General features: G+C 31.0%; 1 protein-coding gene across 24 annotated transcripts in view; it reads right to left on the reverse strand.

Annotated features, from left to right (window-relative positions):
* Positions 1-18098, reverse strand: part of LOC145239774 (rho GTPase-activating protein 39-like) — a 1121368-nt gene that overhangs the window by 753073 nt on the left and 350197 nt on the right. For 16 of the 24 annotated variants that reach the window (XM_080103220.1, XM_080103223.1, XM_080103232.1 and 13 more), the window contains one exon: positions 149-205. The exons of the other annotated variants lie outside the window; for them this stretch is intronic. In XM_080103220.1, the coding sequence (XP_079959346.1) occupies positions 149-205 (57 nt within the window). The remainder of the gene's footprint in view (positions 1-148; positions 206-18098) is intronic. 24 annotated transcript variants of the gene reach the window in all.

Genomic DNA, 18098 nt, shown 5'->3' on the forward strand with positions numbered 1-18098 from the left:
GTTGATTAGTGATGGAGGAGGGGAATCATGATGCTGGGTGTAGTAGGGATTAGAAAATGACTATGAGCATGTGGTGTGTTTATGGGGGACGGGGATGACTGACACTTGTACAAAAAAAAAAAAAAAAAAAAAAAGAATAATCAAGAACCTGGATGATGTCGAAGAGTCAGATAACTGTGACGATTCTGCCGATGATGAATAAAAGCTAAAAGAGAGGAAAAGTAAACAAAAAATTAAAAACTAAAAAAAAAAAAAAAAAAAAGCAAATAAAAATTAAATAAATTAAAAAGCATTAAAAGCAAAAGGCAAGCATGTATTAGTAAAAATGTAATGCGTTTTTGAAATGATGATAATGAGGATGAAGACAATAATAATGATGATGATATGAATGATAAAAATTATGATAATGATGAAACTGATAATGAATGTGAAAAGAATTATGAATGAATTGTGTGAAGGATCAAAAGAAAAAAAAAAAGAAAAAAAAAAGAAAAAAAGTTCAATACTGATACCAAACTTTGTTTCCAGATTCCAGAAACATCACTGTTTGTTTTTTTTTATTATTTTATTTTTTAATTTTTTTTCTACAAATTAGCATAACGGTTAATGAATAAATAGACCAGGGGTCAATATTCAATCGAACCATACTAAAGATTTATATTAAAAAAAAGAAGATATTTTATACCTTTCCTAAACACTCAGAATCATAAGGTAAATATAAAGGCCAAGTGGAGCAATTGAGAAAAAGAAATGCTACCCTCCCTTACATCTTACTTTGCGTGGTGACCAACAAAAAAAAGAAAGCATCTTCAGGTTGCCTTTGACTATGTCCAAACTATTATTTGAGGAGAATATTGTAGTTTGCTTGAAGCATTATGCACAGTGTGTAAGAAGTTGTGTTTGAAGACCATGACACTGCAGTTTGGTAGGAAAAATACTATTGGATGCGAAACCAGTTTTCTTGCTCTATGTGCTTAGCATTAGGCAGGATTTTCCTGGATAGAGCTTCCTTGCAAAAGTTTCGCACATGTGCAACACATTATCGTGGGACTGTTTCCTTGCAGACTATGACAGTAATCTTCAAATCCAATGTCAGCAAATACTTGTCATAAGTAATCCAATTAGTCCATTCCTTTGGTCAATTTCAATACTTCCATAGTTTTCTTGTTTTTAATTGCTAATCATTGCATCTGAAATCCTCATCATAAGCTATTAACATACATTTTTTTTTGTCTCACTCCCTACGATAAATTTTTTGGCTAATAAAATTCTTTTAAAACAAATTGGAGATCATCTAAGCAAACTCAAACCACAGAGTGAATGTAGTATTTTGGTGTGAATGTCTAGCATAGGGTAAGCTCAACAGTTTTTTATAAAATTGAATGATTATTATTGCAATATTTATTTTATGTATAATGGGGGTATGCTCCCTCAAAGTTGGGCGATACTATTTATAAACACTGTTGAAAGGAACTGACGAATCAAATTCACGTTCTGCTATCAGTCAATCAGAAACCAGAATTGCTCCATAAAAATTAGATCATTTTAGCATTCCAGCACATAATTTTTCCGTGTCAACACAAGGATCTTTTGTTCTTTGGCTGCAAAATTATAAAGTCCAGAACCTGTAATAAACAGCTGCCCACCGAAAATTCCTCATCTCCAAGACTTGTAAAGAATAACTACCCATCAGAAACTTCTGACATTAAACATGGCTTCCAATTCAAGAATTATCATCCCCCCCCCCAAAGAAAAAAATAACGATTCAGGCTTCATGCCTAAGGTAAAGAATCAAAATTATGATTTTTTTTTTTTTTTTTTTTAAATCAAAAACAAACGAAAAGACTCGTTGTGAATGTACATTTTTTTTGCTTGAATAAATTTTCATCCTGCAGTGGCTATTTGTCTTGATAAGTGATTTTCTATTCTCAGAATATTTATGTCAGTTCAATTAAAGATGTCTTTTTGTTGTTCTTTCCCAACTATCATTTATTTTTGACAACATTACAGATTCGATCAAGATAACAGAAATAGATATACGAATGGGCTCAGCTGAGAAACAAATATGACAAGAGAGCGAAAATAAAGGGGGGGGGGGATAATAACCTAACAAAATGATAGGTAACAATAAAACAGTTTCTCTCAAAAACTGATTGATATTGACCAATTATCATGAGAATAGAAAGTTCTTTGTAACCTATTCATAACGTATGAGGTGAGAGAGAGAGAGAGAGAGAAAAAGAGAGAGAAATGCATATTGATTTTTTTATTATTGGTGACACTCGATAGGCAATAATTTATTTCTTCATCTGCCATCTCCGTATCTTCTTATTTTTATTTTTTTATATTGAAATAGATGCATCCATGCATCTCCATAAATGCTTGGTCTGTCTGTCCGTCCATCATCCTTCAGTTCAAAATAATTGGTTTGGTTGTTTTGTTTTACTTTTCGGTTTATTTAATGCCAAAATTAATCATTTTGAAAGATTTTATGCTTCAAGTTGTTTATATCTTCAAATATTTATTCAGGCAGTTTGGTTTGGCTGTTTAGTTGAAAATTGTTATTTTTGTTTTTGACTTTGCAAAACCTGATCGAGTTATGCAAAGAAAAAAAGGAAGGGGAAAAAACAACATCAACGTTTGCTGCATTTTAGGCCAGGAAGCCGGTATCTTAAGACAGCCTGATCTTTACAAAATGTGAAAATTGAATGGACGTATCTTGTGTCTTTTACAAGAGACTTCACTTCAAGAACTGGAATATGAAGTCTTGCAACCTCCTCCCAATATTGCGCCAACCGATTAAAAAGATTTTTTTATTCCCCCTTAACAAAGCATATCACCATTAAAATGTAAGGATCAGATTTATAGGGAGCATCTTAAATGGAGTTGTGCAGCAAGATATTTGTTCACATTACATTTAAATGTCTGCATGTTGGCATAATCAAGGAAATAGTGAGAAATGTGTGTTGGGAGAGGTCAGCACAAAAAAAAAAAAAAAAAAAAGAAACAACAACTCCACCTCCCTAAGCAACTCCAATGAATTTCAACTTAGTTCAAATTAAGGAAAAAAACACAAACTGCATACGTGCAGGAAGGAAAGGGGGACAGGAAGTCATTCTTTAATAACACATATCATCTAACTCCCCTATCCCCTTTATGAATTGCTTCAAGTGTTAGCCTTCATGTCAAAATTAGCAGTTTCAGTTTTCAGAGAGAACTCTCATAGAGGGGGAAAAAAAAATCAACTATTTCTCCTTTTTATAAAGAGTGGATTTCAATCAAAAACACACATCCATGACACTCAAGAATAGTGCCATTCAGACTCTAATGTACAATCATTGTCCAAACAATGACTGCATCTAACAAAGATGGGAGATCCCATCAAGGAAACAAATCTATACTATACTTATTATTTTAGATCTTCCGCCAGCTAATTTGATTCTATTTCGGAGCTCAAAGATTAATATATAAGTGAACTGCTGTCAATTTTTGGTCTAGAAACTTGAAACTTGATATATAGAGTAACCACACATGTGGAATAAATTAGATTTAGTTTTGGGCCAGGAAAAAAAAAGTTGCTAGAGGTCAAAATAGAAAAATTGGAACTTGGTATGCATAAGTAGAGTTAAAGTGCATCCTCTATGCATGTGCAAATACACAAGTATTTATTTAAGTGCGTTAATTTATCAAGTTTTTCTATGCAGGTGTCCTCATGTGAGATGGTAACAAATAACACTGGAGAGCTATTTTTGTTTTGATTCTCGCTGATGGCACCCAAGTCATATAAATATATTTATATTTTAAACTTTTGAAATCATGAGTATATATTTGGTACAATCAATAGAGAATTGACTTTATAACAACAAATGAGAAATCTGCAAGTAAAATATCATATTTAAATGCATTTTACCACTGGGCTATGCTGGGAAACCTGCTAGTACATTTAAAAATTTTGAGATGAGGACTGACAATTCATATTATTGGAATTATTATTCTCAGTTTTTTTTTCTTTTTTTTTTTTTTTACAAAGTTTCAAATGATAGAAACTCTGACCTTTTTAAGGTGCATCGTTTTAAACTCAAGAATTTATATACAATTTTAAACTGAACCTCATAGGTGTAGATTGTTCACATTCTGTCAGCGCAGAGGCTGTTCTTGGCCTTCGGGCCAGGAGCGGAAAAGGAACTAATCAGTTCTGGTCAATGTGGGGGCAACCCTTCATATCGGACAATTACTTTTTAAGTCAATTAGTTTGGTCAATGTGGGGGAAAACCTTCATATCAGACAATTGCTAATTTTGGACCCTGCCAGAGTGCCCCCTTGGGGGAGCTGGTTTTTCCTCCCCACATTAAAAAACGGCCTTGTGCATAATTTGCTCTGTGGGGACGCAAATAAATAAACAGCCATGACAGAGTAGAAGTAATAAGTAATTTTTATTTCATTCTTAGTATCATCTATAGTGAGAAATGAACCGTAACCTTCAGAAAATTCTCACTTAACACCTTTATCCATTGTGCTCTGAACAATATAACAATAGCCAACTATTCCTCTGGCCTTCGTCAGTTGGTAACTGCGATGGATAGGAACTTTGAATCTCCAAACTGCATTCTCAGCAATCACTGCCATCCGTAGTTGTTGTCGTCTCACCACGTTTTGGCCAAGTAAGCCTTTGGCCGGCTTTGGGTAGGATTGAAACCGCTATCTTCAGACAATGCTCATCTGGAACCGTAGAGATTCAACATCTCTATCAACTGTGCCACGGGCCCCAAAGGGCAATCAAGGTTGGGTTTTTTGATCTTATAAATCCACGTTTATTTATTATCTGATCTTCCATGGTCGGGTCCGTATCGAATGGTATATATATTATTTTAATTGGAATTCATCATTGACTACGGATGGCAGTGATTGCTGAGAATGCAGTTAGGAGATTCGAAGTTCCTATCCCGTCGCAGTTACCACCTGATGAAGACCAGAGGAATAGTTGGTCGAAACGTTGTGAAACAACTAATAAAGATGAGAATAATAGTCCGCAATAAATTAATATAAATAATACTCATCTCAATAATAAATTCCAATTAAAATAATATATAATAAATTTTTAAGCAAGTAAAATATCTGTTTATTTTCCTAATATTGCGTTGTGATTTGGCTTTCAAGCGCACTTAATACGTATTTTATTTTATTCAAATTAAATCAACACTTCTATTATGGAACTCACATGTTGACGATAGAAACAATTAGTTTTAGATAATTTTTATTTTCCCTTTTATAGCATATTGTCTGCCATTGAAAGAATTCTATGACAAACGAAAAGAATACATGGCTATGTGAGGTTGGGGATTATGAAGGGTGGTTGCACAAGGTCAGACATAAGGTCAATGATAGACATACTCTGCAGGTGAAATAAAATATGTGGGGAAAAAGGTTTTTGGAATTGGATTTTGAATGATAAGATCTAACGAGAAATGGAATGTTGACAGAGAAGGACATAAAAAATATTACCCTATAGTTCTTAATAACAATGCCTCCCCACGGGGCAAAGACATCAGGGTCGTTTTTTAAAGTGGAGAAAAGAAACAAAAATAAAGTCGTAACGGATTTCTCCTCCACTGAGAGAACAAGAAATTGAAGTGCAGCATCTGAAGAACAGATACTACACTTTGATCTTGGCCTAAAAACCGTCTAACATCCTATTTTATATAATTCACTAAGTCACTGGGGCGAAGCATGTGAATCTTCATCACGGTGGGTTCCTGACTAAAAGCAGGTAATCAATCAATTTGGTTTGAAAAAAAAAAATAAATAAAATAAAGGTGGGGGTCACCAATTTCAGTGACATTAAAGTACTGGAAGTGTAGAACATTCATTGATCCTCATTCAATTACGCGCAACACCGAGTATCCCTGCTAGTCTTTTTACAAAGTCATGTTGAAGGTTTTTGATGGCAAAAACTATATAATACGTCAATTACCTTCAAGCAGTTATAAGAATTATCAAATGTCACTTGTAGATATTTATTAGATTACTGGTGGTTGAATATTTGTATGTACATTACATAAACTGAAATAAGTATGGCAGACGAAATAAGTCACCAACGTCGATGTTGAAGTAACAGAGGAAACACTATTTACTGGCTGGATTTAACGAGTGTTTTGCGGTTAAGATCGGCATATTGAAAGCAACCCTCTAGTGTTCAGACGAGATAAGCTGAGAAGGGGGTCACTGAACTCAAGTGGTTTGAAGAGTAATTGCCTATTAATGATTTACTTGAAGATTAAACTTTAATATAACCTAAAATAGTCCATCTGTGGAAATCTATACTGCAGGGCTGCTTTCCAGCTGACTACAACATTCGTTTTTAAGTCCAATGTAAGAAAGTTCTTGTGAAGTCGTTATCTTTATTAATCAAATTCTACCGAATATCCACCCCTACCGATCATTATAGTGTTGTCTCACCGACCGTTTGACACTCATTAAGCCTTACCCTCAAGTGGCTTTTGGCTCTTGATAAGTGGTAACTCCTATATATATATATGGTACACTACTACCCTCTAAAAATATGCCACTGATGAAATTAATAAAATTCACAATCCTTTCTACAATCCAACAATATTTAGTACAAATCAACTTCACTGGGTTTGACTTGTCCACCAAATTTTAGCCATGAAAACTCAACAGTCTTTGTTTTATTGATGTTCAGTGATAAGTACACCTGGTTATGACATAAAAAATTATCAATAACTAACACACTTTTTTCTTGGTACTGCTCTAAATTTTGGTTTTGATAGTTCTCTTTTGTTCTGGAGTAGTCAGATTTTTTTTTTATAAATCTTAACTTCAAGGATAACACCACAAATAAAAATCTAGAGATTTTATTGTCTAGTGAGTCTGAAGCTCATTCAGGATCACACTTCCTACTGATAAAACTATCCCTAAAATGCGCCCCTCCATATGATTGAATGACTATAAAAACAAAGACTGTTAAATATTTATGGTTCAAACTTGGTGGACAAATTAGATACAGCAAGGACCAAAATTCGTCTGAAATTACAAATGAATAAGATTTTTTTTTTGTACCTACCATTCCTTATTAAAGCTATTCCGGTCAAAAGTATAGGGGAGTTACTTTATAGTCAGGATTATATACGCTGCTGTTTTCTACATGTTTTAATTTAGTCAACAGGTTATTAAGATGTTCATTTGCAAATTTATGAACAGTCATGCAAAACGTGACATAATCGTGTGGAGCATGACACGAGAGTTTATATAAGCCACTGCAATTAATTTAAAAAAAAGTTGTTTTTTTTTAAATGAACATCAAAATAAACAACACACTGGATTTAAGTATGTACCAAATATCAGTATGAATAGCAGAGAATATAAGGTGAAACATCATTACGGATGAAGAATAGATCCAAAGAAGACTACAGGTCACATGGCCGAAATGTAGGGGGGAAAAACCCCCATCAAATGCTGCTAAAGACAATAGTAGTAAAAAAATAAATAAATAAAAGCGGCAAAACAAATAAAAAAAAAACAATACAAATGAAGATAACAGTTCTCTCTTAACACATGGAAACAACAAAAAAAAAATCATTCCTCTTTCAATTTTGTCAAGAATCAATCAAGAAAGTAAAGTTGCCTGCAAGATCAATAATTCAGATTTTATAGATTAGCCATGTTCTTAGTCTATTTATAGTTCAATAAACGCAGACAAATGGTATGCATATATATATATATATATATGCATATATATATATATATATATATATGCATATATATATATATATATATATATATATATATATATATATATATATATATATATGCATATATATATATATGCATATATATATATATATATATATATATGCATATATATATATATATATATATATGCATATATATATATATGCATATATATATATATATATATATATATATATATGCATATATATATATATGCATATATATATATATATATATATATATATATATGCATATATATATATGCATATATATATATATATATATATATATATGCATATATATATATATGCATATATATATATATGCATATATATATATATATGCATATATATATATATATATATATATATATATATATGCATATATATATATATATGCATATATATATATATGCATATATATATATGCATATATATATATATGCATATATATATATATGCATATATATATATATATATATATGCATATATATATATATATATATATATATATATGCATATATATATATATGCATATATATATATATATATATGCATATATATATATATATATATATATATATATGCATATATATATATATGCATATATATATATATGCATATATATATATATGCATATATATATATATGCATATATATATATATATATATATATATATGCATATATATATATATATATATATATATGCATATATATATATATATATATGCATATATATATATATGCATATATATATATATATATATATATGCATATATATATATATGCATATATATATATGCATATATATATATATATATATATGCATATATATATATATGCATATATATATATATGCATATATATATATATATGCATATATATATATATATATATATATATATATATATATATATATATATATGCATATATATATATATGTATATATATATATGCATATATATATATATGCATATATATATATATATATATATATATATATATATATATATATATTTGCAGGACGTTATTTTATTATACTTTCATGTTGTAAATTTAGAAAATATGGGTAATGGTGGATTATAATTAAGAAAATAAAATAGATGAAACCACAAATATTCAACAAAGAACTGTTTCATACTTTTTTGTGTTTTAATGACTTTAAAAGTATTTTTATTTCAATTTTCGTTCAAATACAATATCATCAGAGTCTGAATTCAAAATGGTTATCTCCAATTTCCAGAAATCAATGAAGTCTGATTACTCTTCTTTTTTTTTTTGCGTATTTTTGTCATTTTTCTCCTTTCAATTAGGCAGATAAGTACATTTTATTGCGTTTGGAAAATTTATTTGTTGTGCATTTGTTTTTTTTCACAGGAAAAGATGCAAAACCCATCAATCAAACTTTGATAATTTTCGGAAAGCCATCCATCCACCATTGCGAAATGTAACTAGCGATATTGTATTTGAACGAAATCTTAAATTGAAATAAAATCTTTTTCAACTACTTTAAAATCAACACATTAAAAAAAAAAAAAAATTAAAAAAAATTTACGCAGGTAGATAGAAAAGTAACTTTCTCGTCTTTGGTTACAGTTATTTGTTTATTATTTTATTATTTCTTTTTCACCCAGTTTTTCGTTGTTGATTATAATGCGTCATTGCTAAAATAGGCTACAATAAAATGTACAGTATCCCTTGACTAATAAGAATTATTACAATAAAAGTGAACCCATGCCATCTAAATTGACATTTTTTTCATTGCTCCAAAAATCATTAAAAATGCAAATAAATTGAAAAAAAATTATCTTTGCTTACAAAAAATAATGATTAAAGTTAGCTATTTTTTGGTAAACAGACAGATACACATAAAGATATGTTGCCACTACAAAGTACACATACATATTTAATTAGAGAATGTACTCTGCTTACATAAAACCATATCTGGTTTTTGTTTAGTGAAATTCAGAAGAGGTAGTTTTTCTGTCTCTTAAAAAAACGTACTCTCCCACCATTCATCAATAACAGGAAGATTTTTTTAGTAAGAGACATTTGTTTCGATGATGTACTAGTATTTTAACTCCATAGTAAATGAACGTTTTTAATACACACACACAAGCGTGTGTGTGTGTGTTAGAACATATAATCACAATTGGAAAAAATTGAGCTTATTTTCTGATGCCAAAAACAATCCTTTTTGTTTGTTTAAACTTAATTTTCAACTGCTAGTACGAATGAGAAAATAAATATTTATTAATCTTAAACTACCAGTAAAACTAAAATCTACCCCCTCACAAGTGTATTTCTTATGCTTGTGAAAATGGGGTTTTAAGGTAATTTAAAAAAAACAAAAAAAAACACAAAAAATAAACTCTTTACCTAAATATTTAGAGATTTTAAAAGAATCGAATCAGCAATTAAATGAATCAGTAAAAATATTGGATTTGTTCCATCACTATATATATATATATATATATATAGGTTATGTCATAAAAATAACAATATACTTAATTTTAGTTACTTCCAAACGTACAACTTTTATAATTAAAGTCATTTAGAAAAAGCAATTGTGTTTACAAACAATACTAATACTTCGATTTAGCTGCTGCTGATACTTAATGAACAGCAACATGCTCCAACTACAAATCGCAAATATATATTTAAATATTGGTCAGAACATCAACCACTAGACTCTTTCTATTCAACAGGGTCAATAAAAGAGTCTCCGATCTAAGAATTCCTGCACTGTCAACCAAGCTCTAATTCCTGTCTCATCGACACAACGTTGCATCCCTAAGCTTTTTTTTTTTTTTTTTTACAAGTACTGCAATGGAATGTCCTCCAACAGACTTGTAGTACAAGTGCCCCCTTGAGGTAAAAATACCTTTGACTAACCCAACATGCAGCAAAATCCTATGCTTTCACTGTAGAATCCTGACTCTAGACTTTGGAATTCCCTCCCTGTATCCAGATTCCCTGACTGTACTAATACACAGAAATTTTAATGTAAAGTGAACTGATATCTTGCTGCTCAACTCACTACTTAGAGTGTCGCTGTAGACATGGTCCCTAATTCACAGTGGCCTCTTACGTCCTAGTGCTAACTTGCCTTCTTTGGAGTGAATAAGAGTAAATAAAAAGAAAAAAACACGTATCTTTTGTAAATATTGGAACACAAAACGAGACACTGCCTTTACGAATTTTGCTTTCCAACTCACCTGCAACTTTTATAATTAACTTCTCTTTGAAAAAATATTTTTCAATTGCAAACAAGATTAATACTTCAGTCAACTGCTGTTTGCGTTTTTTTTTTTAATATGTACTGAATTATCTCCTCTTAGTGTTACACAGAGGACTAATTATTCATATATATGATAGATAGATATTGAAACAGGTAATACATTACTATATTAAAGCTGTTACATTTTGTCTATCTAAAGATGGGTTATCTATATACAACAAATGAAAATTGTCTATATTCCATTTATGTAGCAGTAGAAAACATAGAAAGTGGGTCTCCATTTTCTGACTACAATTTGATTGTCTTCAAGTCCAATGTAAACAAGTTCTTGATCAACCGTCCCTCTAAGTAATCCAATTTACAAAATTCCCACTACTTATGTTTACTATGCTATAATTACATGGACTAATGCATACCCATTAACCTTTATCCTCGAGTGGCTTCTGGGCCTTGATAAATGGTGATTCCAGTGTAAAAAAAAAAAAAAAAAAAAAAAAAAAAAAGAGGTAGTCTTGAAACTTTTGATTTCCTTCATTTTTTCCTTTATTTTTCAAATTCCATGAGCAATGTTTCCAACAAAGAGGGAAGAATTATTGTTTTCAGAGTTGGAATCTCTCCATATCATACTTATTGCCGACTTTTTTTTTTTCTTGAAGTAGTTTTTTTTTAATTTCTTACATCAAGTGGCTCATGCCTTGTCTGGAGCGATTTCTCTTAAAAAATAAATGTTAATAGACGTACTAACTGTAAATTCATTAAACATTGATCTTTATTATAAAGTGGGGGATTATTGATTTTAGCAGATTATACTTGGTATCGGTTTGAAGATATGGACCAAATCTAGCATCAACATGAAATATATGCCATGATACACCATGGTTTGACACAAAGTAAACACTCATAAATTGTTTTTCTTTGATTTCTATGATATACAAGCGCTGCAATGCCAAATAAGATTCTTGCACGCTCGATGAAGAAAGTTCAGAAAACACAGCACTAAAATAACCAGGAAATATTCTTCCTTTTACTTCTCTGTAAATAATTCCGATGTCTTGGACTATCGTTTCCTTTGCTCTTTTGCAGCAACTATTGTTAACAAAAAGCAGCGAACATTTGTTTTATTTCCAAAGTTGAGTGATGTGCGTTCTACTAAGTTGGTCAGGTTTATTTTTATTATTATTTTTTTTTTGGTGCTGTATCTCTTTAGTCTTCAGATCTGTCTTTTATAAGAATGAACGTAGGTAGAGGGAAACAATCTATATATCTATAAAAAGTGATTGTGTGTGTGTGTGTACATTTCCCTATCAAACTACTCTGTCAATTTTCAGTCTACAGATTCGAGATTTGATATAAGGGATATTGAGATTTGGAGAAATCTTTTTAATCGGTTTTCGGCCAGAAATTTGGCTGGTAAGATGTTAAAATTCAACGATTTGACCTTTAAAAACTCTACTAAACTCCTTTGTCAATTTTGGGTCTAAACACTTGAAATTTTAGATGTAGGTTACTTGGACATGGATCTAACTTTTTAATTTGATTTGAGCCCAAAAGGGGTCAAAATTGAGGTCAAAGTTTAAAAAAATTTATCTCTGTGGTCTACCAAATTACTCAGCCAATTTTTGGTCTAAACATTTGAAATTTTGCATAAAGTGTATTCAGACATAACGCAAGCTTTTTAATCGGTTTTTTGGCTAAAAATGTATCTGCCAACAGGTCAAAGTTCAAATGATTTGACCTTTGCGGTCTCTAGCAAACTATTGAGCCAATTTTGGGTCTAAACATTTGAAATTTTATATAAAGGGTATTCAGACATACAGTAAGCTTTTTAATCAGCTTTTGAGCGAAAATTTATCTGCCAAAAGTTGAAAGAGTTAACCTTTACAGACTCTACCAAATTCGTCCGCCAATTTTGGATCTAAATATTTGAAATTTTAGATGTAGATTACCTGGACAGGAGTCAAACTTTTTAATATATATATATATATATATATATATAAAGTTATGAACAGTACATAGCGCCAGAGCAAAGCCAGGCTGAACTGCTAGTAACTAAATAAATTCTGGCTCCTTGGTGTTAAAATTGCTGACTGACTACTAGCCACGAGTTCCACAACAGTTCCTCACAATACAATCAGACTTACATACATACATATTTGATCTATACAAAATGCGTAGTAAGTTTTAGTTGTAAAAACTTTATAAATCATAGCTAAATTGATAATTATTATTTTATTTTTTTTTTTTTTTTGGTGGGGGGTGTTATATCTCTTTAGTCTTCAGATCTGTCTTTTACAAAAATGGACATAGGTAGAGCGAAATAATCTATACATCTATAAAAGTGATGGTGTGTGTGTGTGTGTGTGTGTGTGTGTGTGTGTGTGTGTGTATTCCTTTATCAAACTACTCTGTCAATCTTCAGTCTAGAGATAAATTGATGTATAAATGATGCAAACTATTTTAGAATTTTGTTTAAAAACTGATATTGTCATCTTCATTACATTCGCAATGTTTCGGTGGATATAACTTCCACTTTTCTCCAGGTGCATTTTTAAAAAGAAAAAAAAATTATAGCTGCAACCAATAAAAACGGTTATTATGGAGAGCTATTCTAAGAGTTTCATCTTATTATGGTCATAAGATGCCGGATGAGATGAAGCATTGTCATGCTTTGAGAAAAGCATATAAAAATGGGAAACTGATCAATCAGTATTTGACTTGAAATCCAGCCTAGAAAAAGACTGAAGGAGTGGATTTATATTTTTGGTTTCCAGAAGTAGAGAGTGCATTCTCTTGTTGGATATTATAATTTAGGGGAAGATTATTTAAAGGGATGCAAGTCCTGAATATTTTGAACCAACACAGACTTAATCACAAAACAATACTAAACATAATATCAGGGCTTTGGAGTTGGAGAGCAAATCCATTCCTTTCTTATTCTAAGTTGGTTGGTAAAAATTGTTTGTTGCAGATTTAAAAAAAAAAAAAAAAAAAAAAAAAACTTGATATCTGATGAATAATTTCGTTTGCCGCATTTTCCTTATGCATCACTTTTTATTTCAATTCTTCAGATTTCATTAATTAAGAAAGACACTAAATTCACATTTTAACCTTGAAAAACATGCTTGTCTTTCAAATAAAAATGTTACAAATCAAGTTTGAGTGTGTATAATATATATTACTCATAAAATAGTTATCCATAGGCACATGTTTTGGCATACCTACAGCTCACCAACTGACTATGCCAAGGCTCAACCCCACAACTATAGAGATTATGATTGAATACACATACTGTTACGCTACTACGGCTTGTTGAAATTATGTTTATCCTTATAAAGTTATGTTGATTCGTGTTAATTTCAATGATAATTAAATTCAGTATGAATTATCTTCTCCTAGGAGATGAGGAGGATAACTATTTTACAAGTAAAATAATATATATATATATATATATATATATATATATATATATATATATATATATATATTATATATTTGTAGTCATCGACATACAATCCTGTTTTGTTGTATCACAACTCATCAGTGCCGCTAGACATATATATATATATATATATATATATATATATATATAAAAGATTTATATATGTGCATCTGTGTGTATCTGTTTACATCCAAAAATATGGGGTTAGTGTTCAGATCTAAGGGAGACTATCTCCCTGTCTCCTAGGGGGAGATAATTCATACCGAATTTAATTATTGTAATTACTAAAATTCGATATAGGATGTATCAGTAAATGCTCAACAGAATCTAAAATCGAGCAAAAATTTAAAACGTGAACACATGTTTTTAAAGGATTATGATTTTTAAATCATAAAAAAAAGTTTTAAAGTAATTCTGATGAATACATATTTTATCCGGGTCAACATACCATAATTGCAATGAAAAGAAAATTTGTCAGAACACCTCATGAACGCTGCAAGTCATACCAACTCCTCTTACCTTAAACCGTAATTCACAACATCAATTCTAAGCATCTATGCTCTCTCTCTCGGTTCTACAAATACTTAACTTCCTGTCCTTTCCAATTCGTCCTTCATGTAGCAGCTATTCTCATCATATGCAAATTAATGTAACATATATATAAATAATCCATTTACAAACTTATGCTTTTCTTTTTTCTTTTTACTTCCCCGATCCCATCACCTAACAAGCCAAATAGAGGTGCTCCCACTTGTGCGTAGTACCTTCTATTATAAATTATTAATAGTGGGAAAAAATTTCTTATGTTAGCATCTAAAATGGAGCTTTTAAAATTTCAGTGAGAATTTTAAAAATTGTGCTACCGATTCCACAATCCTAACCTGTATAGATACTTTATATTTCGGTAAAAATTCCAAGAATTACTTTTTTTTTTCAAGTGGTGCAGCCTTTGTATCACTTTTACTACAGAGTAGCATAAAGTAAACTCTTAAACATTGATTGTGCAACTAACCTAGAAGGAAAACTCCAAATAACACTAGCCTCTCTCTCTCTGATTATCCCAGCATTTGTTTACAGTCATTCTGAATTAGCAGCAATATGCTGGTTTGAGAAAGATGCAGTGGAGGATTAAGGAACCTTTGCTTCTCTCTAAATTTTTTGCATAGGTACACTTAGGAGGAAGGAGGGGCCCATTATCTATGGAGGTTGAAAGTTGTCCAAAAAAAAAAAAAAAAAACTACTAAATAGACATGAATTTTATTTTGAAGGGAGAGGGAAGAATTACGTTGTTTTTCAAAAGATGGCTAATTTCTTTTTTTCTCCCCCAACCCCACCTACTTAAAAAAAAAAAAAAGAAAAAAAAATCAATAAGTAACAGAGAAAATGAGCAACTGATTGATAGTAGTTCATCAATTATGATGAGGCCGGTGAAGATCGCTTTACAGACACAACAAGAATTAATTTACAAGTGACTGCACCAGATCTTTAGACCTTCCTCGTAAACAAGTACATAAATAAAAATAAAATCTATTTATCCTATGAAATATATAACACTAGATGAAAAATATTAAGTTAATGTTATAACGCGTTTCGTTCAACATAATAATATCCATAATAATTGAAGCCATTAACTTCAGTATATTTATAGTAATTGCACCATAGCAATATTGATTGACAGAAGACTCACTAAGAAGGACAGAAAGGCCATTGATATTAACACAATGATAATGGTGATCTAACAGAGAGGGGAGAGGTGGCAATGTAATTGCACATTACTATAGCACTCTATTGATTGCAGTATTATTGTGATAAAAAAAAAACAAAAAAAACTTAAAAAGGCCTCCCTTCAATCAGAAGAGGAAATACACACACCCTTCCCAGTAAGGGCACCTGAGCAAGTAGTCTATAGCAAAGCAAGTGTTGCACAATCCATATGCTCATCTCCCCCTGAACCTGCATCATTCGAAGTCAGGGGCAAGGAACAGTCTGGGACAGCTGCTTGGAAAGGCAGAGAAAACGGTGTTTATTTATTTATTTAAAATGGAAATCGCTCAAGACAAGGTACAAAGCCACTTGATGTAAGGAGCTAACAAGAAAGAGGGCTTGAGAGTTTAGTCTTCCCTACTATTTAATCTATAGATGGAGGGAGGATATATGTGTTCATACCTTTCTCAAGATTATTAGTAAAAATAAATGGAGTAAACAAAACGGAACCCTAATCCAGCACACCAGGCTCACACTTACAATCATTATTAAGCCACACTACTTCTATTTGTTATAAGGACTATGCATCTATGCATCCCACTAAACATGCAGCATTGTTCATCATGTAAACATGGACACTCATCAGGGCGCAGTGATTTATCTACTTTTTCTTATACATTAATCCCGAGCTATGGCAGAGTCCACGATGTAGATTTGTCTCCATTTGATATGATTAAAGATTTGGTCAGGGTGAATGCCGGTTGTACAGAGATATTTATGCAGGGGGTCTGCCCACCTCATCATCGACCTTCCTTTGGGTCTGTTCCCAGTGACTTTTTATTCAAATTCACGTTTCACAACGCCATTGTTGTTTGTCCTCTGTATAGATCCAAACAATGTAGGCAGCCATTCCCTCATCTACCAGCGTGATTTTTTTTTTTTTTATTCTATATGGAAATTGCTCCAGACAAAGTATGAAGACACTTTATGTAAGGAGCTAGAAAAAAAAATACTACTTCAACAAGTTCAAAAACTAGTCAACGATATTTGTTACATGGATGGATTCCAATTCAGGAAACAGCAATTCTTCTCCCTTTGTCAGAAACACCAGTCACCGAATGTGAGGACCAAAGGATAAAATAAGAGAAATGAGAATTACAAGGCTGCCAAAAGTAAACTCAATTATTACTGACATTGTTGCTTTGCATCCATAAGATGAAAAACGGGTTTTCTGCGCGGATATATGAATATAAGTTATAGTTTTGAAAACGATTATTCTGATTTTGCTGCAAGTATTTCAATTCTAATCTCCGAGAACAAATGGTATTAGCTAAAATTGAGTTTTGTAAACAAGAACGTTCTGCCGCTTTCTAGTCGAAGTTAATCCCGTGGATTTTAAGCTTTCCAACCACCAAACAAATGAGTAAATATAGATCTCCTTTAGACATAATCATGAAATATTTATTTCTTATAAAGTGCTACATCCCCCAACCCCTCACACACACGTAAAAAACCAAAAAAAAAAAAAAAAAACACTTACAATGTTAATATTATCAGCTTTGAATTCTTTACTTTTAATAACAATTTCGATTTTACCGTCATTGGATTTTCCAATTGTCATTGATTTGAACATCCATTCACGTGAAATTATTTTTCATTTTTCCCCACTCCCTCTGCTTTTCACTTTTACGCTAGTATGATCTACTTCGTACTTGTGGTTTCATGAAATACTTTACAAGCAAAATCTTATGCCGCATCTTATTAACTCCTCTCCTCTGATGAGAAAGAAAATATTTCTCTCAAAACTCTGCAGAGTAAAGACAATCCATTTTATTTCTGTTTCCTTTCCGTAAATGTGTTTTTAACTTTTGCTGGAGGGTTTTTCAACATATTTTATTAAATTCTTGTACTTATATATATATATATATATATATATATATATATATATATATATATTAGGTTGGT

The sequence above is a fragment of the Euprymna scolopes genome, chromosome 19 (genome assembly GCF_053919585.1).
Source record: "Euprymna scolopes isolate OS-2025 chromosome 19, ASM5391958v1, whole genome shotgun sequence".
NCBI classification, from domain to species: domain Eukaryota; kingdom Metazoa; phylum Mollusca; class Cephalopoda; order Sepiida; family Sepiolidae; genus Euprymna; species Euprymna scolopes.